We start from the raw sequence: 18,598 nt of genomic DNA, 5'->3' as shown, positions 1-18,598 counted from the left end.
AACATTCACAGAAACACACACAGACGCACAAAATTTGCCGTTACCTCTTTCTGACTCCTCAGATCTCCCATCATCCGATGAAGAGAGTGGGGAGGAGTGGAAAATAGCTACGAAAGGAAAGAGGAAGCGCAGTAAGAAGAAAACAAAACAAAATGCAAACACAAACAAAGCAGGGAGATTCACATCTCCCGAAAATACTACTAACACCAATAGTAATATAAAAAAAACAATGCTAACAGCAATAGACAGTACAAACACAGAGTTGATGAATTACATCAACTCTAAAACAAACATCACAAATAACGACATCAAAACCAACAACCACCCACGTACAACACCGCCAAAACACATTAAAATTATTCATGTAACACCAGCATTACACAACACAATAAAATCCCTCTACCCCAACTCGGTAGGGGGATTCCAGAAATATTTGTGCAAGAAATTGTACAATAGCCTCCTTGGTGAAAAATCCAAGGAGGAAACAAAACTTTCTAACGGCAAGTAACACTCTGTTCTTTTGTTTTGTGCTTTAAAGCACACGTATAAATAGAATCATGGTGAAGATTGGTTGTGTGAATGTGCGTGGCTTAGGGTCCCCTTGGAAACAAGGGTACCTCTTAAATGACATCAAGTCACACAATTTGGATATCATAGCCATTAGTGAGACCAGACTCCATGAACCGCGCGCCCTAAAGTCCATGTTTGGCGGACAGTTTAACATTTATTTTTCTCCCTGTCTGCCGAGGATGGGCGGTAGTGGCACGGCGGTTCTTTTTCGCAAGAGTCTGGATCTCCAAGTAAAGACGATATTTACGGACCCGGAGGGTAGACTGGTTGTCCTAGATGTGGACGGCAGCGATGGAGGCGCTTTTCGGTTGCTGGCAGTTTATGTGCCTCCTTTAACAGGTCGGTCGGACTTCTTTCGACGTCTAGAAGTATTCCTGGGAACGTCTCGTCCCTTACTTTTAGTGGGGGATTGGAATGCTACCTTGGACACGCATCTAGACTACGTGGGGAGTGACAAAAGTAGAAGGGGATGCAAAGGCCTCATAGACCTGCTCAGACGCTTCCAGTTGTCTGACAGGTACCGACTCGACCACCCAAATGTGCCAACGTGGACTTGGAGCAACCGCATTGGGTCGTCGAGATCGTATCTAGATAGGATAGTGTGTAGGACAAGAGATAGAGATAGTTTAGGATGTCCACAGTTCCACATAGTCAGCTACACGGATCACAAACTTGTGACGTGTACGCTAGACATAGATAAGGCACATAGGCAGGGTCCCGGTTACTGGAAACTAAACGCGTCTTTCCCGTCGAGACAGGTTTTCAGAGACCGGATTAGCACGTTAGTAAAGAGGGCTTTGACGGGAGCCATCGTCAACAACAAATGGTGGTTTGCCCTCAAGAGAGCAGTGAGGGCGGAAGCAATAAGGTATAGCAGGGCACTAGCTGTAGAGAGGAACAGAGAAGAGGGGGAGCTAGTGATAAAGTTAGAAGAGGCATTGCGAAGTGGCATCGCATCCGACGTTTTAGCGGCGAGGTTGGCCCTCGACCAACACTTCAATGCTAAACACGAAGGGTGTGCTGTCAGGGCAAGGATGCGTGCTCTGAGGAATGAAGGTGTTGGAGCCGCACGAGAGGCCCGGGTGGCGGAGGCGCAGCGGGGTAACAGAGCCACCATCCGGTCTCTGGTAGACGAACAGGGGCGCGAATTGCTCGAGCCGAGCAAGATGTGCGAGGCGTTTCAGCGGCATTTTGCCCGACTGTTCGGGAGGAGTGGCGAGCGAGAAGGCAGGGTGGACTTTAGTGCCTACCTGCACAGCTTGCCACGACTCTCTGCAAGAGAGGCGGAGTGCTGCGAAGGGGTCATCACGGCGGAGGAGGTGAGGGACGCGATGGCGGGTTGCTCGACGGACAAATCTCCGGGTTTGGATGGTCTGCCCTACGAGCTTTACAACTGTATGCCAGACTTGTTTGGAGAAGTCTTGGCGGTCGTGTACTGCAACTGGCAGCAGAACGGGAGCATTCCCGGTTTTGTGAGCCGAGGAGCGGTAACGCTGCTGAAGAAAGATCCAAACAAGGGGGACGCCATAGATAACTTTAGGCCCATCACTCTGCTCAATGCAGACATGAAAATTTTGGCCAAGGTGTTAGCCAAGCGGTTGGCGCTTGTCATCGAGAAACTGGTCGGCACGGAGCAGACGTGCGCCGTGCCGGGCCGGAGCATCCATGACAACCTCCATCTGATGCGCTACATCATAGAGAGGGTAGTTAAGGAACCTGGCATGGGTGGGGCCCTGATCAATTTGGATCAATCGAAAGCTTTCGATAGGGTAGACCATCGATACTTGGAGGCCGTCCTCGAAGCGGCCGGCTTCGGTCCCGTTTTCCGCGGCTGGATGGCTGCCTTGTACACAGGCATCCGTTCGGTTGTTCGCGTCAATGGACGTCTATCGGGACCCTTCGACATTGCACGTTCGGTTCGTCAGGGATGCCCCCTGTCGCCGCTCCTGTACGTATTGACTCTCGAGCCACTACTGCGGAAGCTGGCGACGCTGAGGGGCATCCCGCGAGAACTGGGGTGCGGGACGAGCGTGTCGGCATACGCGGACGACGTCACCGTCATAGCGTCTAGCCACGAGCACATCGAGCTTGTCGGCGAGACGCTGAAAGACTACGAAGCGGTGACGGGAGCGAAAATCAACCGGGATAAGTCGGTGGGTTTGCTGCTCGGCACCTGGAGAAGCAAGCCCATACCGTCCGGCAGCGCCTCAGTAGTGGGACGCTGGACGGACGGTCCGGTCAAGTTGCTCGGAGTCTGGTTCGGTCCGGACCTGCAAACGGAGAAGAACTGGGACGAGATAACGAGTAGGGTGGCCACTCTCTGCCGGCAATGGTCCGAGAGGAAGCTGTCCCTAAAAGGTCGGGCGGAGGTGGCGAACGCGTACATCGCGTCCGTCATCGAATACCGCCTGACCGTCGTGCCTTGTCCCGATCGCGCCATCACCGAAATGGAGCGCATCCTCTTCCGCTTTTTGTGGAAAGGAAGCGTTCCGATGGTGAGGCGATCCGTTTGTTGCCAACACCCGCTGAAAGGAGGGCTGGGCATGCCGTGGTTGATGATGCGCAGACATGCGCTGAGACTGCGACATCTCCGGCTCTACGTAGACGACGGTGAGCAGGTGTGGTCGCCGTTTGTGCGACGCTCTTTCCCGCAGCTCGTCTCCATGACCGAGCTGCAGTCGTGGATCAAAAAGAGGCCGAGGAATGGCGAATGGCACCGTGAGTGTCGCGTTGCTCTGCAACAACTTTGCCGTCCCGGGTCGACCTTGAGCGGCTGCATCACAACGAAGTCATTCTATAGGGGATTAGTGGAGGGCAGGTACGACGACGATCTCGGGGCGAACCTGGGCGTCGACGAGGAATACCTGACCCGCCTGTTCAGGACGACTTTCGGGCCGGGACCTATGGACAACTTCCAGAGATCCCTGGCCTGGCAGTGTTACCGAGAGGCGCTACCCGTTCGGGATAAGCTCTATAGACACGGCTCGCGAAATGCGGGGCCGACCTGCCCGAGATGCGGTCAGAGCGATGAAACCGTTCTGCACGCACTCGTGCAGTGTCCAACCATTTCGGAGCTGTGGGCTTATGTCGAACGACTGCTGTCGCGTGTGGGACGAGTCGGTTTATCAACCGAGTCTATCGTCAATATCGTCACGCCTCCTTCCTTTAAACGGGAAGGAAGAGCTGTATTTATCGTACTTGTGGCTATGGCCAAAGAATGCATCTGGTGGACGCGTCTGAAAGGATTAGAGACAAATACTTTCCTCTCTGGTCAATCTCTCATCAACTTTTTCAAGTATCACTTGAAAAGGAAGGTGAGAGTAGAGAGGCAAGTGTTGTCTAGCAAATGTTTCGAAAAAAGATGGATACATGTAGCAAGAATGGCACGTATAAATGACGAAGCCACCTTGACCATGATTCTATAAAACGTTTTAAAATTTTGTAAACAAAGAAATTTTATTTAACAAACTGTGACGCTAAAGACCGAGGTTACCGTGGTCTTTTCGTAGGTTTTTGTTTCCACGGATAACCTCCCCATTTATTGGGAATTTTTTGTATTATTTCGTATTTTTTGTAAATACCCCAAACGTTTTGCGATGTTTTTTTTTTTTTTTTTTTTTTTTTCATCGTTGTCCCCTCTTTTGTTTTTTTTTTCTGCTTTGTTTTCGACCCCCTCGAAAAGAAAAACTCTACATTTGTATTTTGTCCCCTCTGTGTTGAGCCCTGTGTGGCTAATAAAGAAACCTATCTCTCTATCTATCTATCTATCTATCTATCTATCTATCTATCTATCTATCTATCTCTTCTCACGGACGTGCTGTCACATCGGCTGCGAAGGTAAACGTTTATTTGACCTTTTATTGCCCATATTGTGTTGGAATTTTTGTATATAAGGTGTGTGAAGCACCAAACTTCCTTTTTATTGTGTTTTCAAGGTAGGAATTGGCCCTTTAGGGGCAGTTTCAACCTTTTTAAAATTATATATTTTCTTCTCGACATTGAAAAATGTCGAGAAACATAGTCATAGAACGCTGGACAGAAACTTTAATGAACGAACATTTTCCTAGACTTGAGACGCTAGGAGAACAAAAAAATAAATCATGCACGCGCACACACACCAAAACAATAACAGACATCGAGAAAAAGAATGAAGCAACAGATTCTAAAGTCAAAGCTGTCAACGTCATCGATACTGTTAAAAGCCCTGTCACCACCAACAACACCAACAACAAAAACAAAACTGTAACCAAGGTTACAAAACCATGCGTAAAAACCGTCACAAATATCTCTGATGTAAGCACCTTTGCTGCTGACGCCATCATCACCACCACCAACAACAACAACGATAACAACAACAACAAAAGTAGCAGCAGCAGCAGCAACAGTTCAACTCAACCTTTACTCTCTTCACAAACAGCAAGCGAAAGAGAGGAAGGAAAAATGAACAGAAGCCACAACACCACAACCACCACCACCACCACCAACAACAACAACAAAAACTTTGCAGACATGCTAAAACAAAAAAAAGAAACTTTACATTTTACAAACAAAGAACTTATAGAGACCAGGTCCCTTTTTTCTACGTCCGGACAAAATTTAATTTTACATACCCCAAAAGAAGTGAGAGAAGACGTGGAAAAAAGAACCATCATTTACAAAATAATAAGAAAAAGTAAAAAATTAACAAATCCAATTACAAAAACAGAAATTGAGAAATGTGCCAAAAAAATCATGAAAATTAAAGAATATATAAACTGGGGTTTGCAATTTAATACAGTACAATTTCGTTTCAATAATGAAGAAGAGGCGAAATTGTATAGTATGGAAGCCTTACAAAATGATGAACCAATCATGGTCCCATACTACATGGGACAGAGAGTGAGTAGAATAAAAATAAATAATGTCCCTCCGGAAATTGAGTCCAAGTGGATTACTTCGGCGATATGTTTTCATTTGAAAACAATAAATGTGTTAGAAACCACTGTTGTTCATAATAACAGCTGGACCGGAAAAAGCATTGAAATTTTGATCCAGATGGATCAAGATTCACTGGAAAAGTTGCCGAATGTGATTCACTTGGAAAATGGACAAAGCCTCTATGTGGTGGCGGAGGGTAAAAAACCGCTTTGCTACCTCTGCGGAAGCCAAGAACACCTAATTTCAAAGTGCGTTTTGGCACAAAAAAAGAAACAAGAACAGTTACAACCAAAACAAAAAATAAATAAAAAACAACCTTTGCTACCAACACCACCAAACCCACAAGTGATCATCAACAAAGTAAACCAAACGACATCACCATCAACACCAAGAAAAGAAAAAACACCACCACAATCAACTCCAACACCAAAACCAATTAGGGAAACAACACCACCACCAACATCAAAAGATAGACCAACACCAATACCAAGAACAACAACGAAGAAAACAAACATCAACGAAGAAAAAACAAATGCAAAACCTAAATCCCCAACAACACACACACCACACAATACAGGCATAGAACCTGATGCCTTGCCCTTACCCCCCTCTGATCTGTCGGACTTTTCGTCAAACGATGACAGTCCAGTGGAATGGCAGATAGCCACAGGGGGTAAGAGAAAAAGATTAAAAAAGACAAAACCAAGCACAAGCAAAGCAGGGAGGTACACAAACCCTGAAAGCCCCTTACAAAACCAAACTAACACCAACACCAACACCACAAAAACGCATACAATGCTCTCGGCCATAAACACAAAAGACATAAAATTAATGGAGTATATTGCATATCACACAAACATATGTGAAGATGACATGAAAACAAACAATCATCCAAGAACAACACCACCAGAACATATAAAAATATTACATTTGACACCAACACAGCACCACACACTCAAATCCCTCTATCCAAATGCGGTAGGGGGTTTCCAAAAATACCTCTCTAAAAAATTATACAAAGACTTACTCATAGACACTTCTAAGGAGGAACAGTGTAAAACTGTCGAAATGAGTAAGTAACCTTCTCTCTCGACTCTTTACACTTTTCGACTAAATTATGCTTAAAATAGGTTGTGTAAATGTACGTGGCTTGGCGTCAGCTTGGAAGCAAGGATATCTTCTAAATGACATCAGGTCACAGAACATAGAAATAATAGCTATCAGTGAAACCAGACTCAGTAACCCGCGGACCCTCAAGTCCATGTTTGGCGGACAATTCGACATTTATTTTTCTCCCTGTCTGCCAAACATGGGTGGTGGTGGTACCGCGGTGTTTTTTCGAAAGAGTCTGAACCTAAAAGTAAGGCCAATATTCCTAGACCCGGAGGGTAGGCTGGTTGTCGTGGACGTCGATGGTACAAACGGATGTGCTTTCCGTCTGATGGCAGTGTATGCACCGTCCTTAACGGGTCGGGCGGATTTCTTTAGACGTCTAGAGTTTTTCCTGGGAACGTCAAGACCTTTACTATTAGTAGGGGACTGGAACGCTACCTTGGACACGCATCTAGACTATGTGGGAATGGATAGGAGTAGAAGGGGATGTAAGTGCCTTAAAGACCTGCTCAGACGTTTCCATTTGTCTGACAGGTTCCGACTCGACTATCCGAACGTGCCAACGTGGACTTGGACAAACCGCGTCGGATCGTCGAGATCGTATCTAGATAGAGTTCTATGTAGGACAGCGGATAGAGTTAGTGTAGGATGTCCACAATTTAAAATAGTCAGCTACACGGATCACAAATTTGTGACGTGTACGCTCGACTTAGATAAAACACATAGGCAGGGTCCCGGTTACTGGAAACTGAACGCTTCGCTCTTAGCGCGGCAAGTTTACAGGAACCGGATTAACGAATTAATTAAGAGGGCGTTAACAGGAGCCATCGTTAACAACCGATGGTGGTTTGCCCTGAAAATAGCAATTAAATCGGAATCTATTAGGTTTAGTAAAGAACTAGCGATAGATCGAAATAGAATAGAGGGAGACTTAGTCAAGAAACTAGAAGAGGCACTTACAACTGGCAGCGCAACCAACGTTTTGGCAGCGAGGATGGCCCTCGACCAACACCTCAACGCCAAACACGAAGGTTGCGTCGTCAGAGCTAAAATGCGTGCCTTAAGGAACGAAGGGATCGAAGCTGCGCGAGAAGCCCGGGTGGCGGAGGCGCAACGCGGTGACAGAGCCACTATTCGGTCTCTAATTGATGAACAAGGATGCAGTTTACTCGAACCCGAAAGGATGTGTGGGGCCTTTCAACAGCACTTTGCTCGACTGTTTGGTGCGAGCGGTGGGTCGGAACGCAGGATGGACTTCAGTGCCTACCTGACTGGCCTGCCGCGGCTCACGGCGGGAGAAGCAGAGTGTTGTGAGGGTCCCATCACAGCTGCTGAAATAAGGGATGCTATGGCGGGCTGCGCGAGGGATAAGTCGCCTGGATTGGATGGTCTACCCTACGAGCTGTATTGCCAAATGCCAGACTTGTTTGGAGACCTCTTGGCATCAGTCTACTGCAACTGGCAACAAAACGGGAGAATTCCCAGTTTCGTGAGCCGAGGTGCAGTGACATTGCTGAAGAAAGACCCAAACAAGGGGAATTTTATAGATAATTTCAGGCCCATCACTCTGCTCAACGCAGATTTGAAAATTTTGGCCAAAGTAATAGCCGAGAGGTTGGCGCTTGTCATCGATAAACTGGTCGACAAGGCGCAAACATGCGCAGTGCCGGGCAGAAGCATCCATGACAACCTCCACCTCATGCGCTACATCATGGACAGGGTAGTTAAGGATCCTGGCATGGGTGGGGCGTTGATCAATTTAGATCAATCTAAAGCCTTCGATAGGGTGGACCATCGATACCTGGCGGCCGTCCTCAGGGCGGCTGGCTTTGGTCCCGTTTTCCGCGGTTGGATCGCTGCCTTGTATAGCGGCATCCGATCGGTAATTCGGGTGAACGGTCACCTGTCAAAACCTTTCGACATCAAGCGTTCGGTCCGTCAGGGATGTCCCCTGTCGGCGCTTCTGTATGTATAGACGCTCGAACCACTACTGCGGAAGCTGGCGACACTGAGGGGTATCCCACGGGAGCTGGGTTGCGGGACGAGCGTGTCTGCATATGCGGACGATGTCACCGTCATAGTGTCGAGCGAAAAGCACGTCGAGATGCTAAGCGAGACACTTAAAGAATACGAAACGGTGACAGGAGCAAAACTTAACCCGGAAAAGTCGGTGGGTTTGCTACTCGGCACCTGGAGAAGCAAGCCTATACCGTCCAACAGTGACTCCGTAGTGGGACGCTGGACGGACGGACCGGTTAAACTGCTCGGGGTCTGGTTCAATCCGGACCTCCAGATGGATAAGAACTGGGACGAAATCACCAGTAGAGTAATCAAACTCAGCCAAACATGGGCCGAGAGAAAGTTATCTCTAAAAGGTCGGGCGGAGGTGGCTAATGCGTATATCGCATCAGTCATTGATTACCGCCTGACCGTCGTACCTTGTCCCAATGCCACCATCACGAAACTAGAACGCATACTCTTCCGCTTTCTGTGGAAGGGTGGCGTTCCGATGGTGAGGCGATCCATTTGCTGTCAACAACCGTTACATGGAGGACTGGGGATGCCGTGGTTAATGATGCGCAGACATGCGCTGAGACTGCGGCATCTCTGGAACTTCATTGAAGACGGTGAACAGGTGTGGGCGCCGTTTGTGAGGCTCGCCTTCCCGCAGCTCGTCTCACTCACCGAACTGCAAACATGGATCAAAAAGAGACCGAAACTGGGCGATTGGCACCGCGAGTGTCGCCAAGCTCTACAACAGCTCTGCCGTCCGGGATCAAACTTGTGCAACTTACAAACGACCAATGCGTTCTATAGAGGACTAGTGGAGGGGAGGTCCGACGACACTCTCGGGGCAAACTTGGGTGTCGACGAGAAATTCCTAACTCGCCTTTTCAAGACAACGTTCGGGCCGGGGCCTATGGATAATTTCCAGAGATCCCTGGCTTGGCAATGCTATCGGGACGCACTACCAGTTCGAGAGAAGGTCTACAGACACGGTTCGAAAACCACCGGACCCACCTGCCCGAGATGCGGTCAGAGCGACGAAACCGTTCTGCACGCACTCGTGCAGTGTCCAGATATTTCAGAGCTGTGGACCTTCGTCGAACGGCTGCTGTCGCGTGTGGGACGAGCCCGCTTATCGGCCGAGTCTATCGTGAATATTGTTCCGCCACCTTCCTTTAAACGGGAAGGAAAAACGGTTTACGTAACACTGATAGCTATGGCGAAAGAATGTGTCTGGTGGACGCGTTTGAAAGGTTTACAAACAAACACTTTCCTCTCTGGTCAGTCCCTCGTCAACTTTTTCAAGTACCACTTGAAAAGGAGGATGAGGATAGAGAGGAAAGCGTTGTCGAATGAAAGCTTCAATAAAAAATGGGTAAATGTGGCAAAATTGGTGAGTATGAAAGACGACACCATTTTAAGCATTAATTTGTAACAAAAAGAGAAAACGAGAGAAAAGGTACTTACTTTTATGTACATTTTGAACTGCCTGAGGTGACCTTGGTGCTTTTTTGTAGGTTTTTCACTCCAAGGATACACCTAAACTGCAAACAATATTTATTCCCGTTTTTGGGAAGATTTATAATTTTTGTACACCACACACCCCAACGATTACAATCCCTATTGATTTGACTTTTCTTTGTGTGTCCCACCCAGCCCACCTCGAAAATGAAAAACTCTACGCTTGTATTTCGTCCAATTTCTGTGTTCAGCCCTGTGTGGCTATAATAAAAACATATCTATCTATCTATCTATCTATCTATCTATGTATCTAATCATACACACACACATACAAATATACAAATTTGCTTCAAACATGTGCATGTGCGCGCGCGCGCGTCTCAGAGTGTTTGAATATGTGCGTCATCTGGCGAACCACATTAATAATCTAATGTGTTCCTTCGTTATGGAAAGATTGTAGAGTAAGATTTGAGGAAGATATGGTTGATATAATTATAGATCAAACAACTGCGTGAAAGCGATCTCATTGGATTGGTTATAATCAGCTTTAGTGGTCTTATTAGTTGAAGTGTCCTTTGTATCGCTAATGACTAACTGTATTTGTAACAGAGGCATCTGTGATTTCATAAATTTCGTGTCAACCCTTTGTTCGTTTTTATACCTCATATTCTAATAGATATTTTTAACCGTACTGTCCGTCATTTATTTGTTTGGGGAGATTGAAACGATTTCCTATTAATGTGTCATGCTCCACTATGTTTGTTTACTCGTTGTACGTGTCACTGTGCAATATGAATACTTTTAATACGTTCTTTGCTGTAAAAATCAATACGATTTCGTAAACGAAAGAATGTTAATTCCACAGGTAACCATCAAGCAATTTGTTTATTCTTTCAGCTTTTATTTGTTGATATTTAATCGGTATCAACGGATATTTTCCTAGGCTGTCAGCAGCGTCTATCATTTTCGACGTTGATGTTGTTCTTTTTAATAGCTCTATAAATCAGAATGTTTAAACGGTGTGCTTGCGTTGCAGAATCTGTGCAGTTAAATGACAAAAATGTTTGAAGGCTACCTGTGTATGTAATACATGTCAGATATACCGGGCTGTGTAAGAGACAAGCCGAATCAGAATATGTATTTCACCATTTTTCGGCGCATACCTTCTTGTTTCTCTTTGCTATTGTTTATACATTTGTGCCTGTTGTTATTCTCAATCTTATATTTGTTACTCATTGTAAATTCACTTTTCATTTTGTATTTTACTCTTGTGTCTCCAGGATTTTAAGCCCTTATCGTGTATAAAAGAAGTCATTATTGCAAATATTTTCGTATTATTAATTTGATTTGGCTAATGTATGAAATAGCAGTCTAATCTTATGTGTCGACACTATATATTATTAGTGCATAGTTTACATATGCCGAATGTACTAAGAACACAAAATGAATCCACAATATTTGGAACCTAGAAGGTGACATCGTGCACCTAAATACTGCAAGACATATTTATTATATTACTGGCTGATTCCCACTTTTATACTTAATTTGCTATCATATTACAAATTCCCGCGACTGAAAAACTTCCTTGACGCAAGACCATTTTACGTTTTCAATTATATTTGGACTTCAGTCTCGGATGATGCCTATTCATATACTTTAATCTTCATTTTCAAGTCATTATAGTTCATAAGACTATGACAACTCCCCAGTGCCAACTATCATCTACGTCTATAATTTCTTTAAACCAAATAGTAATATTTTTTTTACTTCTTTCAGTAATTTGAACCCGGCAATGCTGGGAAACCGCCGTAAGGGCTGTTAGTCGAATAAATTGACACCAGGACTTATTCTGTTAAGCCTAGTACTTATTATATGGGTTTTCGTTTGCTGAAACGCTAGGTTACGTGGACATAAACACACTAGCATCGGTTGTCAAGAGATTACGAAGGAGACAAACAGAGACACACACATAAATACATACATGTATATACAACAGGCTTCTTTCAGTTTCTGTCTACCAAATCCACTCACAAAGCTTTGGTCGGCCCTAGTTTTAAGTAGGAGACACTTGCCCATGGTGTCACACAGTGGGAGTGATCCCAGAACTATGTGTTTGGGAAGCAAGTTTCTTACGACGCAGCTACACCTGCGAAAACTTTATTCGATTCATGTCCCCTCTTAAAGAAAGTCAATGTTGGCTTGTTAGGATCTCAACAAATAAAATTTTGAAGAACCATTATTAGTGTTTGTTTATTGTGGTACTAATATCAGAGAGGTAAGGTATATTAATACCCAGACTAACATGTCGGCGAGAGAGAAACGGCAACGTTATTGCTCAACACATTTTCATCAGGATATATTTATCTTTGTAATTACCCTCTAAAATGTAGATATTCGAGTCGATTTTACTCGTAAAGCCCCGTTCACTGGAAGATTCAAGAAAACCATATGATAGGCAGTAAGTCGAGTTTCATCAAACTAAAGAAACAGAAGCCAACATATATCACGACAATTGCAACGATATTGAAAAGAACCTAATTAACACCTATTATCAATATCACACTGTAATACATAATGTACATTCCAATAGAATAGATTCATAATTATTTTTCAGTTATGGTATCTTATCCTGTTTTTCACTGCATGGAAATAAATATTGTGATTAGATGTAAGGGTGGTTGGGAGGTTTTCATAACTAAAAAATATTAGTAAGTACAACTGAAAAAGCAAGTTTCTTACATAAATTTTATTGTAAGATTATTTATCAGTTATAATAAGTTCTATAGAAATTTCACTGAGACGTTTATATAAATCCTACTACGATACGTTAGTTATTGTATCTTACTTAACTCATTATACATCCTCTCCGTCGTTACAGCAAACATCAGGAAACAGCAAATTAAACAGAAAGCTGAATCTATACCTTCATGTATATAGATTGCAAAGGAAAGTTTATAATTATATAATTCTTTGAATCTATGTATTCCCCGATGGAAGGTCTAGAACATGCATTGCTATGCAGTTGAAATAAAAATAACGGTAAAATAATATAACAGTTTCTCTAGTCATTGTTTGCGCGGCAGTTTTCTCATACGTAATTTGGTGTTACATATTTAAAGCATGGGTGAAGAATGAAGAAGTTAACTTGAAATCGATATGCAGTGAGAAAAAGTATCAAGTAATGTCTAATATTATTTTAATTTCCGGGTCAACAGAGTTAAGGCTGAAAGAGTAAGTTTGATTTCTAGTGAAAAATGTTATTTAGTATATGTCTGGAAATATCCAGACAAAATCAATAGTGAGCATGGTGTGAAAAGACATAAAGTGATGTAGAAGTTATATTTAAAATAATGGAAAATTGAAGAATTGGCGGACCGTCGAAAAAATTCACTGCTGCATCTATCTTCATGACTTTGTTCTTGGAGTATTGTCTTTATACCGATCTGTTCTGATGTTGAAATACTGCACAGATCAAAGTTTACATGTGGGATTGTTAAAATATATGATTAAGTCGACAATATAGATTATGTGTCAGTGAATAAAACCTGTAAAAGAAGTATTACTATACTGATATAATATTTATTATGGCAATCTATCTTAAATATAGATATATCTATCTTAAGTTGTGGAGGCACAATGGCCCAGTGGTTAGGGCAGCGGACTCGCGGTCATAGGATCGCGGATTCGATTCCCAGTCCGGGCGTTGTGAGTGTTTATTGAGCGAAAACACCTAAAGCTTCACGAGGCTCCGGCCGGGGATGGTGGAGAACCCTGCTGTACTCTTTCACCACAACTTTCTCTCTTTCTTACTTCCTGTTTCTGTTGTGCCTTTAATTCAAAGGGTCAGCCTTGTCACGCTGAATATCCCCGAGAACTACGTTAAGGGTACACGCGTCTGTGGAGTACACAGCCACTTGCACGTTAATTTCGCGAACAGGCTGTTCCGTTGATCGGATCAACTGGAACCCTCGACGTCGTAAGCGACGGAGTGCCAACAACAACAACAACAACAATCTATCTTATGTATATGCTTTCAAAAATAAGATGTAAATTTCAGGTTTTACAAGTGGCTGTCTGTTTCATCTAATTGATAATAAGCAAAATCTGGTGACTGAACAAATCCAGTTTCCAAGGCATTCTATCAGTTTGATCCTGTATTGCAGTCTCATATTAGGTTTCTAGTACATACTTTTCAATGTACTAAAATTTTCTGAAGACGTAACATGAATTTTGAAATATTTACGAAAGTAAGATGATGTTATCAACTACATAAAAATAGATTCATTAACAACAGAATTTTAATAAACTGTACAATGCAATGTGTGTGTGTGTTTCGTATGTATTCCACAGACGAAAGGGTGGAATACATACATACTTATATTAATATACTTATATAGGCACACTTATATACATATATATATACAGAAATATACATACAAATGTGTGTATGTTTATGTATACACACACACACACACACACACATTGTATTGCGCAGTTTATTAAAATTCTGTTATAAATGAATCCATTTCTATGTAGTTGATAACATTATCTTACTTTCGTAAGTATTTCAAAATTCTTGTTACAATACTATTATTTCTCAAACGAACTTCATTTCCGCTGTGAATATATAACTACTTAGTGAACTTAATGTTTCTCTCGGTATAGATAAAGCGTATAAAAAAAAAGTATAGTTTGTTTAGTACAACAGAAATTTAAAAAGAATTTCAGTTTGTTATCTAGTAACTTTTACGAATTATTTATTTTCAGGTTGTAAATTACAGCTATATTTATTGGTTGAACACATGGCTTCTTTTAGACCCTTGGTGGCTCTGCTGTGATTGGTCATATGATTGCATCCCTATTTTGAATTCGCCTTGGAATTTCCGAACTTTAGCAGCCCTATCGTTCTGGATCCTAATAGTTATGATGAGTTACAGAATTCTCCTCTTTCGAAACACGTCAATGGCACGGTATGATATACGTCTTTTGCAAATTTCATTTTGAAATAAGTTCTTAAAACAGTTAGCTAAATCATCTTGCGATGTTTTGTTAGACTCTTTTACGTTCTTAGTTCAAATCTCACAGCGGTCAGCTTTGCCATTCACAATTTCCTCGTATCTAAAAGAATTTGATCCTCTTATTCTTTGTCAGAAATCATCATTCAGCTGATTCATTTTACTTATTTATTTAGCTTAGAATAACTTTCAATAAGTGTCAATAAGGTAAAAGAGGTACAGAAGTGCTAAGGTCCGATGATATGCCTTGTGGGTCCTTTATGTTCCGAGTTCAAATCTTGATGCGGTCAACTTTATCTTTTATCCTTCCAGAGTCAAGTACTCACGTTGATTTAATCGACTATGACTGTGCACCAATAAGCAATGGGTTATCAAGATACGTAGAGCCGTAATTCCGAATTTTCTGCCAACAGTTAAATTGATACACCTGCTGGAATCCGTTGTAGTCCCAAAACTATCTTCCTATTAAGTAATACTCCTTTATTACTACAAACAAACAGACATGCATTAAATCACGTATCATCACACCAGTGTTACTAGAAAAGCGGGCATTATTAAAAAACGGATGAATAAAAATAAAATAATGGAGTGCACAAGGGATACCTTAATGATAAGGATGATACACATAAATATTGGTTTCAAATTATGGCACAACGCTAGAAATTTTGAGGGAGGGGTTAAACAGATTTCATTAACGCCAGTGCTCAGCTGGTACTTATTTTATCGATACAAAAGGATGACAGGTAAAGTCGATCTTGGCAGAATTTGAATTTAGAACGTAAAGATGGGAGAAATGTCGCTAAGCATTTTGCCCGGTGTGCAAACGGTTCTGCCAGCTCCCCGCCTTAATACACATAAATAAGTTTGGAACATATGTTTGAAAATTAAAGTTTTTATATTCAATGCTCAAGCTTATATGTTGTATATATTTGAATCGAATTGTACATAGGCATAACAATTTTAATTTTAAAAAATGTTCCAGACTTTTGGCTACAACTGTATATTAACAGTCCTATTTCATATGTGCATTAAATATATACAGTTATTATACACAGTTACTTCAAAATATCCGACAACTTAGAAACAGCAATGACAATTTCATCAAAAACTGAACCAAAAACTAAGATATCTCTCTGACTTTTCTCAAGTGAAAATTTTATTCCATAAAAGTGAGGATGTAGTCGATAAAACCACGCTTGTTTTATGCGTTGAATATTCATTGTAACAACCCCGGACATATTTCAACAAAACGCAGTTGATTGACAAAACTAAAGACAAGTACTAAATATTGGAAAGAATCTAGTAGACACCCACTTATTTTTGCACCGCTGTCCAATGTACGTTAATATAGATTTCTAACGGCAAAATAAAGCCATTGATAGATACCCAGATATCTATCAAATACTGTAATATTGATTTCTATTTAACATAACGAGTACATTTGGCTGATGGAAATAAGTACGTAATAAGTACTAATTCAATCGACCTCGGCAGGTCAGAAGGCAAAACTGACATCAAAACTTGCTATCAATGTATTAAGGGTGGTTGTTAATATGAAATTCAAGTTTTGGCATAAGCCAGCAAGTTCGGGGAGTGGGTAAGCCGATTACATCAATCTCAGTACTCAAGTGGTACTTATTTTGTCGACTCTTAAAAAATGAAAGGCAAAGTCGACCTCGGTGAAACTTGAACTCAGAATGTGAAGACGGATGCGATGCCGCAAAGCATTTCGCCTGGCGTGCTAAAGATTTTGAAAACACGCTGCCTTCAGTAGTCGTTGAATATTAATTTCAAATTTTGGCACAAAGTCAACAATTTCTGTAGAGGATGTAATTCGGTTACATCGACCCTGGTACTCGACTGATACTTATTTTATCAACTCCGAAAGAATGAAAGGCAAAGGCGACTACGGCGGAATTTGAACGCAGAACATGAAGTCAGACGAAATGCCGCTAAGCATTTCGCCTGGTGTGCTATCGATTTTGACAGCCCGCCGCCTTCAATAGTCGACAACATAATTAGGCGATCGTATTATACCTGGTATTTAACAAACATCCAACGTCTCTTGGTCTTTCAAGGTATAAAATTTATTCCACAACTTGAAATATCTGCATCACTGTTTGATGATCAGACCATAACTAGATTTCTTTTATTTTATAGTTTCACTATCTGCTTTTTCCAGCTGTGCAATGCAATTTAAATTCATCTTAGTACTGCATCGACAACGTATCACTTTTATATTATTCCATCTCTATGCTTCTAGTTGGCTATAAACATATCTGTATAGAGTATACAAACATTTCCTCTATATTGCTAGATTTTTTGATTATCTGACAGCGTACTTTTCAAATCCCAACAATTAGACTAATTTCATCTACATTATTGTTCAACAAAGTAATAAATTGATAAGTATTTCAGCGGGCAAGGAACATTCTAATTTCCGTTAGGATATAAGCCTATTGAAAGGCCATTGTCATCGTCGTCCTTGTCGTCGTTATCATCTTAACAGGTATTTAAAATTTCTGCTATTAGAACAAGTAATCAAAGAACACGATATACATATGAGGATATTATTGTTTATAATAGTATCAGTGGCTTAGCATGCGTAAAAAAAACTCATAAATGTAAAAAATATCAATAAATAATTGCAGGTACTAACTGGCAGGACCGGCATGCTAACGTTTTCACTTATTAAACACAAAGATGAAAGCGGGCAAATGAACAACTGATCTAAGACCCCGTACTAATGACGAAAATGATCGAAAATTGAAAAGGTCAGGCATACCCGTATCACCGTGATTTCGAACTTAGAGAAATACCTCTACTTCATACTCAGCGAATCTTACCGACCCCAGGATTGTAGAGTTTGATCATGTCAACCAATGTGTGCAGTGACCGTTTTTAATGCCGCAGCAAATTTTAAAAAGGGATCGAAGTGAATAAAAATTATATAAAGATATATGAGGATATCATTATTTATGATAATATCAGTGACTTAGCATGCGCAAAAAAGCCATAAAGGTAAAAATTATCAATTAATAGTTAAGATTACAAGCAGACAGTACCGGCATGCTAACATAGCAGTCAAAATTATTAAAGCTTTGTAAATTTGTTGCGACAGTAAAAGCAGTCATTTGCTGAGATTAACAAACTCTACAACCCTGGAGTCAGTAAGAATCACTGAGGATTAACAAAGGGTATTTCTCAAAGTTCGACATAACGGTTATACGGGTATGTCTGACTTTTTCAATTTTCAATTATTTTCGTCATTGATACAGGGTCTTAGGTTTTTTGTTCATTTGCCCACTTTCACATTTGTGGTTAATTGAAAACTTGTGGTTTAGTCATTTTGACTGCTATGTTAGCATGCCGGAACTACCTGTTAATAGCCTTAATTTTATATATATATATATATATATATATATATATATATATATATATATATACCAGAGTCGATTCATGCGATTAAAATTCTTCATAGCGGCCCCTGATGACTGAACAAATAAAAGATAAAC

General features: G+C 41.8%; 1 protein-coding gene across 10 annotated transcripts in view; it reads left to right on the top strand.

Moving 5' to 3' along the window:
* Window positions 1–18,598, top strand: part of LOC106881053 (protein O-mannosyl-transferase TMTC4) — a 297,366-nt gene that overhangs the window by 180,073 nt on the left and 98,695 nt on the right. For all 10 annotated transcript variants that reach the window (XR_016241033.1, XR_008263717.2, XM_089348977.1 and 7 more), the window contains one exon: window positions 14,836–15,038. Coding sequence is in view for 8 of the 10 variants with exons in the window: in XM_089348977.1 (XP_089205103.1) it covers window positions 14,836–15,038 (203 nt within the window). In the remaining 2 variants the exon portion in view is untranslated. The remainder of the gene's footprint in view (window positions 1–14,835; window positions 15,039–18,598) is intronic.

This window comes from Octopus bimaculoides, chromosome 3 (assembly GCF_046866305.1).
Source record: "Octopus bimaculoides isolate indiv1 chromosome 3, ASM4686630v1, whole genome shotgun sequence".
Classification (NCBI taxonomy): domain Eukaryota; kingdom Metazoa; phylum Mollusca; class Cephalopoda; order Octopoda; family Octopodidae; genus Octopus; species Octopus bimaculoides.
The sequence above is the reverse complement of the archived record's forward strand: the minus strand, read 5'-3'. Positions and strand labels throughout refer to the sequence as shown.